This window comes from Eptesicus fuscus, chromosome 4, assembly GCF_027574615.1.
Source record: "Eptesicus fuscus isolate TK198812 chromosome 4, DD_ASM_mEF_20220401, whole genome shotgun sequence".
NCBI lineage: Eukaryota > Metazoa > Chordata > Mammalia > Chiroptera > Vespertilionidae > Eptesicus > Eptesicus fuscus.
This window is the reverse complement of record NC_072476.1, coordinates 27,843,512-27,860,666: the sequence shown is the minus strand read 5'-3', so window position 1 is coordinate 27,860,666 and position 17,155 is coordinate 27,843,512. Positions and strand designations below refer to the sequence as shown.

General features: G+C 39.5%; 1 protein-coding gene across 1 annotated transcript in view; it reads left to right on the top strand.

Annotated features, from left to right (window-relative positions):
* Nucleotides 1–16,494, top strand: part of LOC129148813 (autism susceptibility gene 2 protein-like) — a 523,371-nt gene extending 506,877 nt beyond the window's left edge. Inside the window, exons 3-4 of the mRNA XM_054714820.1 lie at nucleotides 6,517–6,618; nucleotides 15,580–16,494. Of these exons, the coding sequence (XP_054570795.1) occupies nucleotides 6,517–6,618; nucleotides 15,580–15,819 (342 nt within the window). The 3' untranslated portion in view covers nucleotides 15,820–16,494. The remainder of the gene's footprint in view (nucleotides 1–6,516; nucleotides 6,619–15,579) is intronic.
* Nucleotides 16,495–17,155: the final 661 nt, after the last annotated feature.

The following is a 17,155-nucleotide window of genomic DNA, read 5'->3' as shown; positions in this document are numbered from 1 at the left end:
ATAAACTGCTTTATTGAAATTTAAGTTACATCCCATAAAATCCATTCAGTGTAAATGTACAATTTAATGAATTTTAGTAAATTTAAGAGTTGTGCAACCATCATCATACTCCAATTTCAGAACTTTGCCATCATATTTTAGCAGTTCTTTTAATTAAGAATATTATTCCATATTTCCCTTTTTTGTTATCAGATTTGGGCATAGATTAGCTTTGCATATTTTTTACATGCTCTGAATCAAATTTTGTTAAATTTTGTTTAAAATTTTAAACTATTTGATTATTATTTTGACAGTACCAAAGAATAATGTTTACTGCTATAATTTAGAATTGAGCCTATTATATTTTATATATAAGTGTGTCTTGTTATATTATCACATTATTATATAATGATATGTTATTTTCATGTTTGGTGTTGCTTTTTAACTCTTTTTATTCTTAGGTTTGTACGAGGTCTCTCTCTTTGTAGGTTTTGCTCCCAGTTTTACTCTACTTTATTAATTGTACAATATTTTCATTTTCAATTCATTACGTTATTTATATTTTTATAATCTTCATTTACTTTTCGCTATTGTTTTTTTCCCTTATTTTTTATGTTCTTTTAATTTCTATAATTAGGTTATTTATTTATGTTATTTTTCATTTAATGGAAAATACGTGAGTTAACCTCTAGCACAGATTTTATAGGTCCTGTAAATTATTTTACTTACATGTTTATAATTTTCATTTTTAAAAATGTTCATATTTATTTCAAAGAGGAAGGGAGAGGAAGAGAGAGATAGAAACATCAATGATGAGAGAGAATCATTGATCAGCTGCCTCCTGCATGCCCCACACTGGAGATCGAGCCCGCAACCTGGGCATGTGCCCTGACCTGGAATTGAAATGTGAACTCCTGGTTCATAGGTGGACCCTCAATCACTCAGCCATGCCAGCCGAGCTATCGTTAAGTTCTTGAGTTAATGGTTCTCTAGATCTCATCTGAAATACTTTTTAAAGCCTAAGGAATAAAATAGTACAGATGCCACCCAATCTATTAAACCCTTCCCATAGTTGACAATTATTTTTTGGGGAAAAAATATGAGATTAAATTCTTACTGTTGTAATGAAGGTGTATTTCAAAATTTCTTTGAATGAGAGAAAATTCTGTGCTTATTGACACATTTTAAAAACCTTGTAAAGAATTTATTTAGATCCTTATAGGAGAACTCAACAGTCTGAGATAGGATTTATGCTGTTTTGAGGAACCAAAACTGTGGAATGCTCTTCTGCATTGCACTGCATAATTGGATGATCTTCTGTATTACACTGCATAATTTACATCATTCCTCAGGAGTTCCAGGCATAGATATCTTCTCTACATACTTTATTCTCCTATAAATTTTGCTTGAAGGGTTAATGACACCTGCTGAGCAGCTAGCATCTTGTTGGAACTCTCCATACTCAATCTGAAAAGAATGATCATAGCCCGGCTCACAAATCTTGGCAGATGTGTGCAGAATTGCTCTACCTTTCACTCAGTCCAGGGAGATGAGACTTTGTTATATGTTCATTAGCAGTGATAAAACCATGGGTCGTTATTTTCCTAATTAGCCATTAATAACAGTTAAGTCTGTAACGAGATCACAGTTTCAGAGTGTGGAGAATATATTGTTGACAGTGAAATCTAATGAAAAACGAAATGGCTTCTTACATTTTATAAAAGATATTAATCTTATCGATATAATTACTGCCACTCATGCCAGACATTAGTGTCCTTTCATTTTGTCTTGTTTGTTGTAATACTGGTGACTGAAATATATACTTCTCTGATGGGAAGAAAGTTCTGGAACTAAAGAGTGAATTACAGTAATTTTTAAATAAACGGGGTGCTGAAGTATTTATAGGCTGATAGTAAGAAAACTCATTGCATCAGTTAGAGCAAACGCTTTCTTATAACAGAGCCGCCATGAATGCTAGGACAAATCAATGTAAGCAGATTGATTTTTCTTAGGTCTTTAAATGTTTAAGCCAGCACCCGGCCTTTGTAATGTCTCTTGGTTGTAGGAAATAGCTGGGAATTTCAGGTGAAGGATTACAACTTTTGAGTTAGTTATGCTACCCCAAATGATCCAGTGGATGTGGGTAAAATGCCAGTTTTCAATGTATTCATGGGCTTAAGAATAAATACTTCTTTTGCCTGAAATTGTGTGGTTTAGCTTTAGTACTTACTGTAGTCAGTCCATTTCTTTGAAATATTGAGCTGTCTGACAGTTTAAAATCCTAAGTTTCCTTTAAACTTGAGCCTGGCTTTGGAGGAGAAAGGGGTAGAGTGGGGGTGGATTTTATGTAAGACTCTCCCAAGAAAATTCACTGAAGTGCTTTTGCTGGCAGGGCACAGGGAAGACTAGCAAACTGCTTCATCTCAGTCTTTCTTGAGTTTTGCCCTTCGCCCAGATCAACATTTAGTCAGATAATTTATGTCAAGTCCACTGGAGTCTCTTGTTGGGCCTTGTATCATTTTCCTTCCATGCAAAAACATGGAAAAGATCTATATGCAAAGTCCACATTTTGCTAAGCCAGTTAGATATTAGGAAAAGTCTTCACACCCTGATACTCTATTCCTTGGATCTTTATTTTTCATCTTAGTTGGGGAACTGAGTTTTTATAAACATCTCTTGATCAGATATCACCTTATAAGAGTTCTTTCTTTGTGAATGCAGCCAAGTACTAAAGATGTATTTAAAATATATTCTATAGCAGTGGTTCTCAACCTTTCTAATGCCGCGACCCTTTAATACAGTTCCTCATGTTGTGGTGACCCCCAACCATAAAATTATTTTCGTTGCTACTTCATAACTGCAATTTCGCTACTGTTAATGAATCGTAATGTAATTATCTGTGTTTTCCGATGGTCTTAGGCGACTCTGCTAGCGGTTCTCAGGTCGTGACCCACATAAGGGGCCTCTCCACATACAGATTTTATCATCAGTGCAAACTTATTTAATAGCAGTCTGCTTTAAATTTGAAAATATATGGTAGAACTAGAGGCCCGTTGCACCAAGATTCGTGCAATAGGCCTTCCTTCCCCTGGCTGCAGGCACCAGTTTTCCTCCAGCTCCCGAGACCCAAGTCTTTGCTCTGGCCCCCACCTTCCGTCTTCCCTAGCGCCACTCCTGTAGCTCCCTCTGTCCCCCGCCCTTTCCTTCAAAGCAGGCGTCCCGCCCTGTCCAGCTGCTCCGCACCTGCATATGCAAATTAACCCACCATCTTTGTTGGGTTAATTTGCATACTTCTGATTGGCTGGTGGGCATTGCAGGGGTATGGTCAATTTGCATATTTCTCTTTTATTAGTGTGAAGTTAGGCTAACTAACTGTGAGGGCATATATTAAAAAATGAATTTATAAGGTAAGATTTCTTCAAAGACCATGATGAAGGATATACTATCTATGAGCTTTTAAAAAAATCTTGACCTGAAAGGGACAAAGTATGTGAGGATGAGCATGACAGAAGGAGGAAATCTAGTGTGAAAAAATGGAGAGCAGAATGGACATGACATGTTCAAGAAAGTAAGAGAAGTGATGTTCATTTTAGATAAAATCTCCTTTTATTATAAGTATAAAAATGAATACTTGAATAGAATGACAATATTCTGAACTTTTATTCCATAGTAATAAGGCTCATAGAGCTTATATCTGGATTAACCGAGAATTAGCAAGTTTAGCAGTAACTTAGGAGGAAATGAAACTTAAAAGCTGAGGAGGATACAAAGTAGAATTAGCATCACTTTTGGGGTTCCATTAGAGAAGACTTCTGGAGAATGATGTTTAGAAGGAAATAATAAAAATGGATTTGTAGAGCCCTGGCTGGAATTGCTCGGTGATTAGAGCATTGTCCCATGCACCAAAGGTTTGCAGGTTCAATTCCCAGTCAGGGCACATACCCAGGTTGCAGGTTCAATCCCTGGTTGGGGCCCATGTGTGAGGCAGCTGATTGATGTTTCTATCTCACATTGAGTTTCTCTCTCTCTCTCTCCCTTTCTCTCTCTCTAGAATCAATGAAAAAAAAACATGTCCTGGGTGAGGATTTTTTTTAAGAGTGGATTTGTAGAAAGTTTGAAAGCTATAAAGAATGCTCTACATAGTGGTGATCTGGAAATACCTAATTAGGTGTTAGGATCAAAAGTGGTGTCTGGCCCTGCTGGTGTGGCTCAGTGGTTGAGCATCGACCCATGAACCAAGAGGTCACCAGTGAATTTTGGTCAGGGCACATGCCCAGGTTGCAGGCTCAATCCCAAATAGGGGGTTGTGCAGGAGGTAGCCGATAGATGTTTCTTTCTCATTGATGTTTCTATCTATCTCTCTCCCTTCCTCTCTCTCTAAAAATCAATAAAACATATGTTTTTAAAAGTGGATCTGTACTTCAGTCTTTAAAGAAGCATATTAAAGATATAGAAATGTAATAGAGATTTATTCTCCATTAATCTTGTTCATATTGCCCCTTGGCCCAGAGCCATATGAAAACATGCAGGTAAACATTATGCTACCTGTTATCTGTTCTGCTCTCAGAAGTTCCCTCCTTCCCAGAAAAATGGGAGTTTTGCTTTGATTGAGACTATCCATGTTCTGGTCCATGCACCCCTCTCTAAGATTTCTTTCTATTTTCTCCCCAAATATTTCTTCTCATTCTGTTTCTGAGAAGACCCTAATCATTTCCTAGCAAGTCGCTTTCCCTGCCTTTGCTTTCTGCCTTTCTCCCATCAGGATTGTCTTCCATCCTCTCAGCCAAATTATCTCAATCTTCTTTCAGAATCCAAGGCTTCAAAAATCAATTTCCTCGGGAGGTCACTGGCTAATTTTTGGTTTTCATTTAGCAAGTAATTTCTTGTGTTGTTATACTTACACTAGAAGCCAGTTGCACGAAGTTTCGTGCTAAAGACCTTCCTTCACCTGGCTGCTGGCACCAGTTTTCCGCCAGCACCAGTTTTCCTTTGGCCACCCGCTGATCGGAGCACCGTTTCCTCTGGCCTCCAGCGTGATCGGCCACCCTGAGTTCCTCCAGTGCTGTTTCCTCTGGCTGCCAGCGCGATTGGAGTTCCTCCAACGCCATTTCCTCTGGCCACCCGCCAATCGGAGCGCCTCCCGGATCGGCCACCCTGAGTTCCTCCAGCGCCGCCGGTGTAGGAACTCTGGGTGGCCGATCGCACTGGCGGGAGGCACTCCAATTGGCGGGTGGCCAGAGGAAAACTGGTGCTGGCGGAAAACCGGTGCGGGCAGCCACGCAATCAGCCACCCCGAGTTCTGCCACTGGTGCCTTCCGCTGGCCACATGGGTCCTCCCGCAGCGCTGGCCATTGGGGACGGCAGGAGGAACGGGGGGCGGGGACTCGTGAGTCAGCCCAATTGGCCACCCCGAGTCCCACCCCCAGACTCCCAACGGCCCAATCGTGGGCGTAGCGGAGTGATGGTAATTTGCATATTACCATTTTATTAGGTATGATGTCTTGCACTTTCTTTCATTGGCTAGGTTGAGCACATTGTAAAGGGGCTGTCTTGTAACCTTCATCAAGTTGCTTGTGATTGCTGCAAATTTGGTTGGTGATGACATCATAGACAGACTGATCTTCCAAATGTGTGTGACTCATTTATTGGAAAACAAGAGCTGCATAAATGTGTAGCACGGGTCCTCAAACTTTTTAAACAGGGGGCCAGTTCACTGTCCCTCAGACCGTTGGAGGGCTGGACTATAGTTTAAAAAAAAAACTATGAACAAATTCCTATGCACACTGCACATACCTTATTTTGAAGTAAAAAAACAAAACGGCAGAAACACCCGCATGTGGCCCGCGGGCCGTAGTTTGAGGACGCCTGGTGTAGAGACTTTTTTGTTTGTTTGTTCATCACCATATCTCTAATGCTTACTACCAGGCCCAGTTGTGGACTTAATACCAATTTGTTGAATGAGTACTGGCTTAATTTACTTAAACTGTATGTCTTAATCTGGGACTTTTAAATATCGAGCAGGAGACCTCCAGAATGTTGTCTCAACAAACAGGATTAAGTGTCTTCCCAGTGGTTAAGGATAACACCCAGCATCTCATCATTTTCTCCTAGGATAAGAAAGCCTTGGTTTTTCTTCTGTTCTGTTATTTATTAGAAGAGGACAGAAGAAATAAGGTGTGAAATTATAGTTGGTGTAATCTGGCTTTAGCTTATTCAGGGTCTTTTTATTTTTGACCAATAATCACAATGAAACAGAGGAAAATTTTGAGGGAAGATTACTTTCTAAGATTTATGGACCTTTGTTAGACTTTTCAAGTGTTTATTTGAGGCTTGCTCACTCCTTTATCTGATAAATGTTTTGCTTATCCTACCTTCTGTGTTTCTCTCTCTGACAGTATTCAGAAACTGAGAAGAATGTTTAAGATCAAGATTTAAAGTTATTCACTTCTGAGGAGGCTTACAGACAGGGGCGAAGCAACGATCCTGTGAGGGGAGAACACTGACTCTTTTCTTGTTTCTCTTTTCTTTTGTCTTTAGCTCAAGCCAGGACAGAACAGCTGCAGGGACAGTGACAGTGAAAGCGCCAGTGGAGAATCCAAAGGATTCCACAGGAGCAGCTCTCGGGAAAGACTCAGCGATGTAAGTATTTAAAAAGAAATCAAACAAAACCACCAAACCTTACATCCCTTGGGTAAAGTCTCATTCCCAACACTTCACTTCATATCACTTTGTATATCCAAGTATAAGTGCACCCTTTCTTCATGTACACATGGTTGAGCCTTGTGTTACAGTGTCATTCCATTTTCTAGTTTGACCTAAAATGTGTTTTAACAAAATATAAGGTAGGAGGGAGTATTTGTCACCTTAGAAACAGTCAGGAAATTCAGTTCCTTCTCTTGCCAAGTAATTGGTTTATTAGTCACCCCTTCCAACAGAAATAAAATCGCAAAAAGGGATTATTACCAATCTCGTGGGTGAAGAAATTACAAATAGCCCATAGTTAAATGATGTCATCTCCCTGGTGTAGCACTGTCTGTTTCTGGGGGAGAAGCCCTTGTGAGAACACACCATGCTTCTTGAAGGATCTGTCAGCTCTCCATCCTCCTCCCCACTAAGGGGCCTGATTCCCCTTTACCACTTCCCAGCACCACCTGGCCCTCTTTGGACACTCTGGCTCTCTTCCCCAGCATGTCGTTTAACAGGATTCTTAACCCCTCTTTGCCCCTGAGAGCAACACTTGGAAACTTTCTTGTAAAATAGATCAAGTAGGTGGGAAATTTTATTATTGATACCAACACAGGAACATTAACATAGTGAGGTTATACTCTTAAGAAGACAGCAATTCTGTCCCTGAGTTTCAAGAAGAAGCAGAGTTAGGATGTATAATAGGAGCAGATCCCATTACCTCTTGTCTTCTTCTTTTTTATGCTCCAAAGCAGTTTCTTCATTATGGTGTATAAGATGATTAGTGTATTAAGTGTTAGTGCATATTTATTTTTTGTCTGAAAACGAAATTAAACTTTGCTAATACCCAATTTAATAAACATGGAGTAGTTTGTTTCTATAACTTACAAACATTTTAGGAATGTGCTCAAAACTTTCTACTGGGAAGTGTTCATAAGCATGAAAGGTTGGAGACCATTGGAGCACATTGAGTCATTCCTATAAAAATCTCCCATCTACTTCTCCATCAGCGAAGGTGGACAGCCACAAAAATCAGCCACCTTCCTACACCTCTCAAGAAAGTTTGTGAGATTTAGGGTGATAGTTGATGCATGTAACATTGAATTCTTACAAGAATTAAGTGGAATAAACAAAGTGTAATTATTAACATAGTACTCTTAATATCTTAATTATAGATATTTTCCTCCCCTTTTAATATTGAATAATGTCAATTCACTCAGTCTTTACTATGAGTATGAGTGGATAAAAATATTTCTTTGTGTGTTTATATTTCATTAATTTTGTGATAGCACTATAAATTAAAATAATAAAACTATAACAGTATTCTTACCTATGTTGTTAACAACAATACTTAATACTCAAGGAGCTGTTCTTCTGAGATTTTCCTTTTTTATATATTTTTATTGATTTCAGAGAGGAAGGGAGAGGGGAGAGAGAGATAGAAACATCAATGATGAGAGAGAATCATTGATTGGCTGCCTCCTGCACGCCCCCCACTGGGGATCGAGCCAGCAACCCAGGCATGTGCCCTTGACTAGAACCGAACCTGGAACCCTTCAGTCTGCAGGCCGACGCTCTATCCTCTGAGCCAAACCAGCTAGGGCTGAGATTTTCTTTTTAAATATAAGATCTTATTGACACTGGAAGTTTATACAGGATTAGTTAGTAGTCACAATTTCATCATAGAGCAGAGAAATGAAAGCCACATTAGGTCAGTGGACAAGAGCATAGTATTACACAGTCATTGAGATCTTTTGACTGAGTGCTTCGAGAACAGAAATATATTTAATACTTTCTAAGTGTTCAAAACTTTGAAGGAATTGAAACATTCCAGAGAATAGTGAAAAGGGACTGAATTCTCATAAGTCTTGTGCTAAACAGTTCTCTAGTGTAGTCTTTTAGTCCATTTACCCTGATCACAGTTGATTATTTCTTTGGTTTCTTCCCAGTTTTGGGGGTTTTATTGACTTATCTGCCCCACCATGCCATATTTCATCCATCAATGCAAGCATCTAGCCTATCCTTTCTTCTTCCTACCCCCTCCCCAAACCTTTATGGAAGTTTTGCTAGCCACTGTGAGGAAGAAACAGAACAGGCAATACCATCAATGAGCGTCTTTGTAGTTTAGGAAAAATATCTAATCCAGACCTTTGAAGGATTTTTGATATTTTGTTTCTCCTTTTCTCTCTTATTTTTATTTGTGCCATATTTTCCCCCTAAAAGTTTATTTATGCCTTTTCCTTTCCTATACCATATATGTGTGTGTTTTCTTAGAACTGTCAGTGTTTTGATTGTCCAGAAATCTTTATCGGTACCTTTTAGGTGACAGATATAATTCTGGGCACTTGAGGCTGAGTGGTGAACAAGATGAAGTCACTGCCCTTGTGAAGTTTCCATTCTATTGAGGGAGGCAAAACCATGCCTATGAGCAAACAATACAATTATTTCTGATATAATACTTTTAATGAGGTAAACAAATCAGTGATGAAAGGTGGAAAGATGCATGTTGCTGTTTTAACTAGGGAGATTGGATCAGTCCTTTCTGTGTAGGTGACATTGAGCTGAAGCCTGAATGAAGAAAACCCTGAGCAGCCTTGTGAAGGTCTGAAGGAAAAGCACACGAGGCAATAAGAACAGCACGCTCAAGGCCCTAAGTCAAAGCGAGCGTGACATGTTTGAGGGAAAAAGGCTGGTTGGCTCGAGTGTGGTGAACAAACACAGGAGCTGATCCCATACTTACCCTCCACTGTTAGGGGAGAAACAGATCCTGGCTACACCAGCAGTGAGTGTCTTTGTATTTAAGAAGAGAATCCAATCCTGACCTGTGAAGGACTGCTGATATTCTGTTTCCCCTCCGAGCTTATGATAAGGAGGCTAGGTATTACATTAGTTTGAAGGGCTGCTGTAATGAGTGACCACAAAGTGAGTGGTTTAAAACAAAAGAAATAGATTATCTCATAGTTTTCAGGGTAAGAAGTCCAAAACTAAGGTGTCTGCAGGTCTGTGATCCCAGCTGAAGCCTTTAGAGAAGAATCCTTTCCTTCCTCTCTAGCTGCTGGTGGCTCTGCCGGTCCTCGGTATTCCTGGCTTTTAACTCCATCAGCCCAGTGTCTGCCTCTGTCTTCACATGGCCTTCTGTTCTATCTGTAGCTTTGTGTGCCTTTCCCTCTTCTAGAGGACCAGCAGTCATTGGATTTAGGGCCCACCTTAATCCAGTGTGACTTCATCTTTTAAAGACGCTATTTCTAAACAAGGTCATGCTATCAGTCAGGGCTCTCAGTAGAAACAGAGCTAATAGTATGTATGGACATAAACAATGATGGAGGCTGACAATCTCAAGATCTGCAGTGGGCAAGCTGGAGACCCAGGAGAGCTGATGGTTAGTTCCGGTCCAAAGGCTGAAGTGCTTGAGACCCAGGAAGAGTCAGTGTTTCTTCCAGTTTGTGCCTGAAAGCAGGAAAACACTGTTGTTACAGCTAGAGGACAGTCAGACAGAGGGAATTCCCTCCTATTCTGAGGATGATTTTTGTTTGTTTGTTTTATTAAACTAAAGACCACACACATTAGTCGAAACCGGTTTGGCTCAGTGGCTAGAGCGTTGGTCTGCGGACTGAAAGCTCCCAGGTTCGATTCCGGTCAAGGGCCTGTACATTGGTTGCGGGCACATCCCCGGTAGGAGGTGCGCAGGAGGCACCTGGTCGATGTTTCTCTCTCATCGATGTTTCTAGCTCTCTATCCCTCTCCCTTCCTCTCTGTAAAAAAAAAAAAAAAAAAAAAAAAATCAATAAAATATAAAGACCACACACATTAGGGAGGGGGCAGTATGCTTTATTCAGTCTTTCTATTTAAATGTTAAGCTTATCCAAAAACATCCTCACTGTGACACCCAGAATAGTTTGACCAAATATCATGATAGCCAGTAGCCTCGGTAAAATTAACCCTCACAATCAAGGGGACACTGTTCAGCCAATATGATTTATTATTTTAAAAGCCTCTGGAAGATATTAAAAGGAGTGTTATAATTGTTACTTATAAAATGTTTGCTTTGGCTTTTATATGAAAAACTGCAGATAAAGAATGAAATTAAAAAAAAAAAAAAAGCCAAAAGGTTGTTGAGTATAGTTGAGAGCTGGTGACAGCTTGGAATGGGCTATAGCCAAGGGTTGGAAAATGGAAGGTGGAAGTGACCATATTCATTATACCTGATGCTTGTTTTCAAGTTGTTGTCCTTTTTACATTTTTACTTGAATTTTCCTAGTAGCTCATTTCCCCATTCAAATACACTATTTTGTGTCTTTATCAGCTATTAGTAATTGTATCCCCAAGATACATTTCTTAGGATTAAGATTTCAGGTTCTTTTAATTGTCATTGTTTCCTAAAACACTACAGGAAATCCATAAATGAACTTGTTTCCTGACCTTTGCAAGCAATGTACTTGGCCAAGATCCTTATGCTTCTTACTCCCAAGAGAGAAAAGCATTAACATGGAGGTGGGTAGGCAGGAATGTCAGACACAATTGGTGATTTGGAACAATTTTAAATATTCTATTTAAATTAGCCCTAGGGTCAGAGCACACATCTCATCTCCGGGTGGAGCACACATCCATTTCATACACAGGGAGCTGTAATAGTAGCTGTGGCCTCTCTGTGTAGATCTCTAATGAATGGAGGACATCTATTTTAGATGGATAATCAATTTTGAAATCCCTTGTTGTAGGTAAGCTGTTAACACAGAAATGTTAACTTCATGACTTTAATGAGTAGCTTCAAGGATAGCTTAGTGACAGAGATGGAGAGAAAGTCAGGTGGGGGGCAGTAAGAAAGAGTAGAATGAGCATTTAATGAATATCCACTTGCAGACTTGAATGTCAGCAGCAACATTCTCCCTCCTGGAAAATGTCTTTCAACTGTGCATCCTATTACAATTCCTGCAGCCCATGGTAGCTTGGAGATTGAACCAGACAGAGTGTGTTTGTAAGAAAGATCTCCTTTGCAACATAATGAGATCGAGGTATGTAATTTGCAGAGATAGCTGCAGCAGTGGTCAAATTGGTAAAAAACAAAACAAAACCAAAACCCAAAACAAAAAACACAGCAGAATGAAAAACATGTTAGACAGGAGATGGCTTATATATAATAAGCCCAGAAATCGCATATCACACAGTCAGCTAGCTGGCATTTTCTGATATTCTTGTCTTCTCATGCAAACTGCTAATCTCTTTCTCCTACTCTTATTTTCTCATTCTCTCTGTACCTCTAATTTCTACCTACTGCACTTAAAATATGAATGAATTGGCAAGTCTGCCACTCGAAGAAATATGAACGAATGAAATATTTGCCTAAACATGAATGGGTGCTCTTATTTCAGATGCTGTTGTGTGCCTTTGTTTGTTGCATTTTAAAAAACATGTCCCTTTTCAAGCCTCAGTTTGATTCATAGGCTTTTCTGGATTTTATGGATATTTTTGCTGTATAGTTTGGACATTTTGTAAGAAAAATGGAAGACCCCTCCTCTCATTAGAAATTGTTGAAATCAATTTATTTCATCAAATGGTTCAGTGGTCAGGGTTAGGCCTTTACGTCTTGGTGTCTGTCTCTTCTCTAACATGAAAAAGCAGTACCAATCCCTAAATGCATATCTGTAAATGTATAACTAATGTAACACCTTTCAAATAAAAAGGCATTTATAAGCATTGCATTTTTGTAGCATAATCTGTTGTTGCCCATGATTTATGGTATTCATGGAATATCTGAGTTGGTCTAATGTTACTGCTAACAAATATTTGCTGCTATATTTGGATACAGACTTATATTAGGCATACATGACCAAAACTCTCCTGGGCCTTTTGGATAGCAAGGCCTTGGGGATGTGATGTGTGTTGTCAGTGGTCAGTGAAACAGACGCCTACCCTATTGCTGGTCTCAGAACTTGTCACCTGTATCTGATGGTGGAGATCCTTTTAGCTACAAGGGTTGGTGTCAAACTGAATACAAAGCCATAGTCAGATACTTGGGAAAGTAGAACTGGACAAGGAGTAATCTCTGTATTTCAGAGATGTTTCTGTTCAGATTCATTTAGCTATGATTGAAGGGAGCTGGCAGTTGGCCAAGAAAAATATGGTGGGGAAGGACGTAAGAGAGAAGGAAATGTCAGTATCATGGATATTTGGCAAACTAAACCCAGGAGAATTTTTCTATGAAGTTTTCTGCCAGGTCCAGAAATCACAACTTAATACCACAAATCTTTTCCTATTAAAGAAAAAGTGAGTACAGTGGGTTGGAAAATGTGGGTAGCCTCTGATTCTAAGGTTCGGATGCTTTCTAGCAAGCCCCGCAACTCCAGTGGACCTGTAACGTACACGAGGGTCTAGTATCTGTGTTTATGTGTCTGACGTGTTTGTGTGTGCAGGGGGGGGGGGGCGGTAGGGTTGTTATAAGGCAGGGTCCTTAAATGCTTTGTTGCATTATGTTAATTCCTCGGCAGTGCAATCAAATTCATGTCGTAATTAAAGCTGTCAGTTGGAAGGCAAGCCAATCACCATGAAAACACAGCATAACAAATGAAGTGAAATGATTCTGCGTGTAGCTATACAATGCTTCGCCAGGCATGAAATTAAATAAGTAATTTGATGTTGACATCAGAAATTGAAATGATACCCACTGTTCCCTCATTCAGTCAGACCTGCATAAACAATAGCCAGAACAAATATGCACAACAAAGCCCTCTTCTCCACCCAGCTCCCTGAGTAATGTACAATATATATGCAAAATGAGTATAACAGAGCTTTCTGAGACCTGAAGTATGTAATTTTCTTTGGTATACAATAAGATGATATGTGTGTGTGGGGGGGAGGGTGGGGAGGTGGGTTTGGAGGGGTACTTCTTCTGGGATAAAATAATATTTGCAGGAAGAAAAAAAAAAAACAAACCCTGAAATAAACAAATTCCATGTTTTCTTTGAGTAATTCTTCCTAAAATGATTTACCTCCAGGGGCATGACTCCAGGCTGGTGGAGACCTAACCTGGTTTTTCCTTTCCTCTGCTCTATGGAAGGCTCTGGGTGCTAAAAGCAGGTGATGCTGTCACATGGCTAATCACTGCTGTAGAAGCCGTCTCCATGACTACTGTGGATCTCCCTATGTACCATTTATGGGATCAAGAATGCAGCAGGATTTTTTTAAAGCAAGGCCAGTGTGCAAGATCACACATCTGCCATCTGTTTTTCCCCTGAGCTTGTCTGAAACACGGAGGTGAAGAAAGTTTGGCTTTGGGAGCTGCACTTAGGAATGCCCTGGAGCATATTATCTTTGTTTGATACTAATGCTCTTTGTACTTACAGTACTGTATTTCCTTCTCAGAAACAGTTTAAGATTAAGAAGAAACACATCTGTATTTTTGCAGATATTGAATTCATCATTTCCCGCCATACACAATACATTCTTTCATTTAGATGTACATCAATTCAACAAATACTTTTTAAAAATGCATCGGCATTGTGCTAAGCTCTGGGGAAGCAATTATGAGTAAACCAGATGATTCCTGCTACCTATAGTTTGCAGTGCAGGCACAGGACAAATAGGTGGAGGAACTACAGGTGAACGGAGCAACTAATACATCAGAGTGGAAGTCAGGTCACTCCAGGGAAGGCATAACACCCAACCCAAGCTAGTCAGGGAGAAGGCCTTGCTTCTGCGAGGACCCTTAGCTGGGATCTGAAGACTAAGCATTGGCATTCTTTTTGTTTCAAGCTTACTTGGGACCTCTGTTGTTCAAATAGAGGATACTAAAAATTAAAGAAATATTTTTGGTGTTAATCCTCACCCTAGGATATTTTTCCATTGATTTTTTTTTTTTTTTTTTTTTTAGTGAGAGTGTAAGGGAGGGAGGGAAAGAGAGAGAGAGAGAGAGAAAGAGAGAGAGAGGTCAGAGAGACACATGGATTGGTTACCTCCTGCATGCGCCCCAGGCACTGGGGATCTAACCTGCAACCGAGGTACCTGCCCTTGACCTGGAATCCAACCTAGGACCCTTAAGTGCTAGGGCCGATGCTCTCACCACTGAGCTACACCCGCCAGGAGAAAATGAAATAATTTGTACTGAGATTTTTTTTTTTTTTTTGCGGGGGGAGGGCTGGGTGGAACAAACATACAAGAAAGAATCACAGGTATGTCTAAAACACAAACCAAGTTCTTTGTATGGTCTCCTTCCCCAAAGCAGTGATGCCCTTACATACCTTTCAGAATTACTGCTTTTTAGTTTCCATGTGTCAGACTATGGGAGCCTACAACCTTGAGAAAAATGGTGCATTTTACTGCTTTCCTTTACCCACACATTCTTTGCATTTTAGTCTACTAATTATGTTTACAAAATGTCTCCTTTTTGAAAAGCTCTCTGTGTGTACTAACTGGTGCCTTCAGGGAATAAACTGGCAAGTAGGTCATGCACTGGAAAAGTCATCCAGACCCACTGGGCTTTTTATTTTCAAGTCAGTCTGGGCTTTTTCCTCTTGCCTGCCCCTTTGCGGCCACAAAACTGAGTAGCTTGAGACCAGGGCATTGAATGTCAGCAAGTCAGGGAGGCAGGCTGATGTGTGTCTGTTTAGTCTCAGCGCAGGGCGAAATGCCATCATTAATTCATTACCCAGCTGCCTGTCAAATAAATTGGCAATTACGTCCACCGCAGAAGCTTGGAATTCAGTAAATAGCACGTTAGCATCTCTGAGTTGTTGAGAGATGTAAAGGGGAAAATTAAGCAACACGGTGTTTGTATCAGGAGCAGATGACAAGGGGCAGCATTCACTGGTGGTGTGATGTAGTGATGAAAAGCCTTGCAAAGGGCTGGTAATGAGCTGTGTGGATTGGAACGTGTTAAAAACCATTGCTGATTTTCCACTTTGTCTTTATGCTTTATTGCAGAGTTCAGCTCCTTCCAGTTTGGGAACAGGCTACTTCGTAAGTTTATCTCAACTTCCACATGTGTGCCTTGCCTTGGCATTGATTTACTTCCGTAATGTATGCTCATTAGGATGTGGAAAAAAATCTAAGAAATCCCCTCTCAGTCCTAAAGAGCAGACGGATATGCATCCTTTTATTAAGAATTGTTTTATTTTTAAAATAAGTGAATTGCTGGGCCCTAGGGGCCATCGGTCAGTCTGAGCTGTCTGTCTGGTTCCCAGCGTGTGGCACGTTTGCCCCTTACCTGGCAGCAGAAGAGGAACAGGGAAAACTGACTGGCTCATGCCACCTCTCCCACATGATTGTTTTATAGCGAGAAGTATCCTATGGAGAATGGAATTTATATTATGTTCTGAAGTTTTCAATTTCAAAATCTCTTGAAGAACTTAACCATACATACAATGAATCACCTTTAAAAAAATTTTTTTTTATGAGAGGTGGTGTTTTAATGGATGTATTACCTCACAGTCTAAGTAGGTGACCTTTAAATTTCCTTTCAGCAATCATTACACTTCTCATTTTAGCAAATGTAGCTGTATTATTTTATTTCTAGACTTTACTCCGTCTTTCGGGAGGGTGGGGATGGTGACATAACTCAGGTATTGTCACAATATTTCTCATAAGTGGGCACTGCATTTCATTTATCTATAGCAAAATTACCCTTTTTGGATTCAACAATCTTTTATTAAATGTAAATAGAAAAGAATTACAAATAAGTATTTACACAACTAGATAGCCTGCCAGTGTAGAGGTTTGTTGTGGTGTTTAAAGGAATCTGATTTGTGATCTGAATGATGAACACTGATACTCTAATGCCAGCTCAGCATTTTCTGAGAAAATAATGGAATCATGAAAATAAAATAAAGTGGAAAATAATTATTGATTCTGTTTAGTTGCCTTTATATTTCTTCCCTATAAAATGCTAATTACTCTGGTTTTCTTTGCCCAGGCATTTTTCTCCATATATTTATATAAAGTACATTTTTCTCCATATATTTATATAAAGTATATTTTCAACATTATATCGTTGAAAATAATTCTTTTTCAAGCTTGGCAGAAGTAATATTTTCTAAATGTTGATTTTTTGGTATTAATCTATGGTAGCAGAAAAAGAATAAACATTTTTGGGTACCTGCTTAATACAGTTCACACACTTGCCCTTGTTCCTTATTGTGACTGAATATTCATGCTTGCAAAGAGGAACAGGATGCTTCAATAGTGGAAATAACAGAAGTAACACCATCTGCCATCTCTTCACACCAGGCTGGATGTGGGTTGAGATGCTCCAAGTAAAATCTGGAGACTGCCAATATCTGTTCTCTTTCCAAAAGCTAAATTCTCCCTCTGTGCTTTCTTCATCAGATCAAGGCCAAAACCACTAACCTAGCCCTTGATAACTTCTAGACTGAATTTCTATATTAAACTTTTGTCAGTATGATCACCCTGAAAAAAGAAAGGCATCTCTAGAAACATAAATAATTTTATTATGCTTTTTTGTCACTTTTTTTCTCTCTGATTCTAGAAATGTTTATTTTTA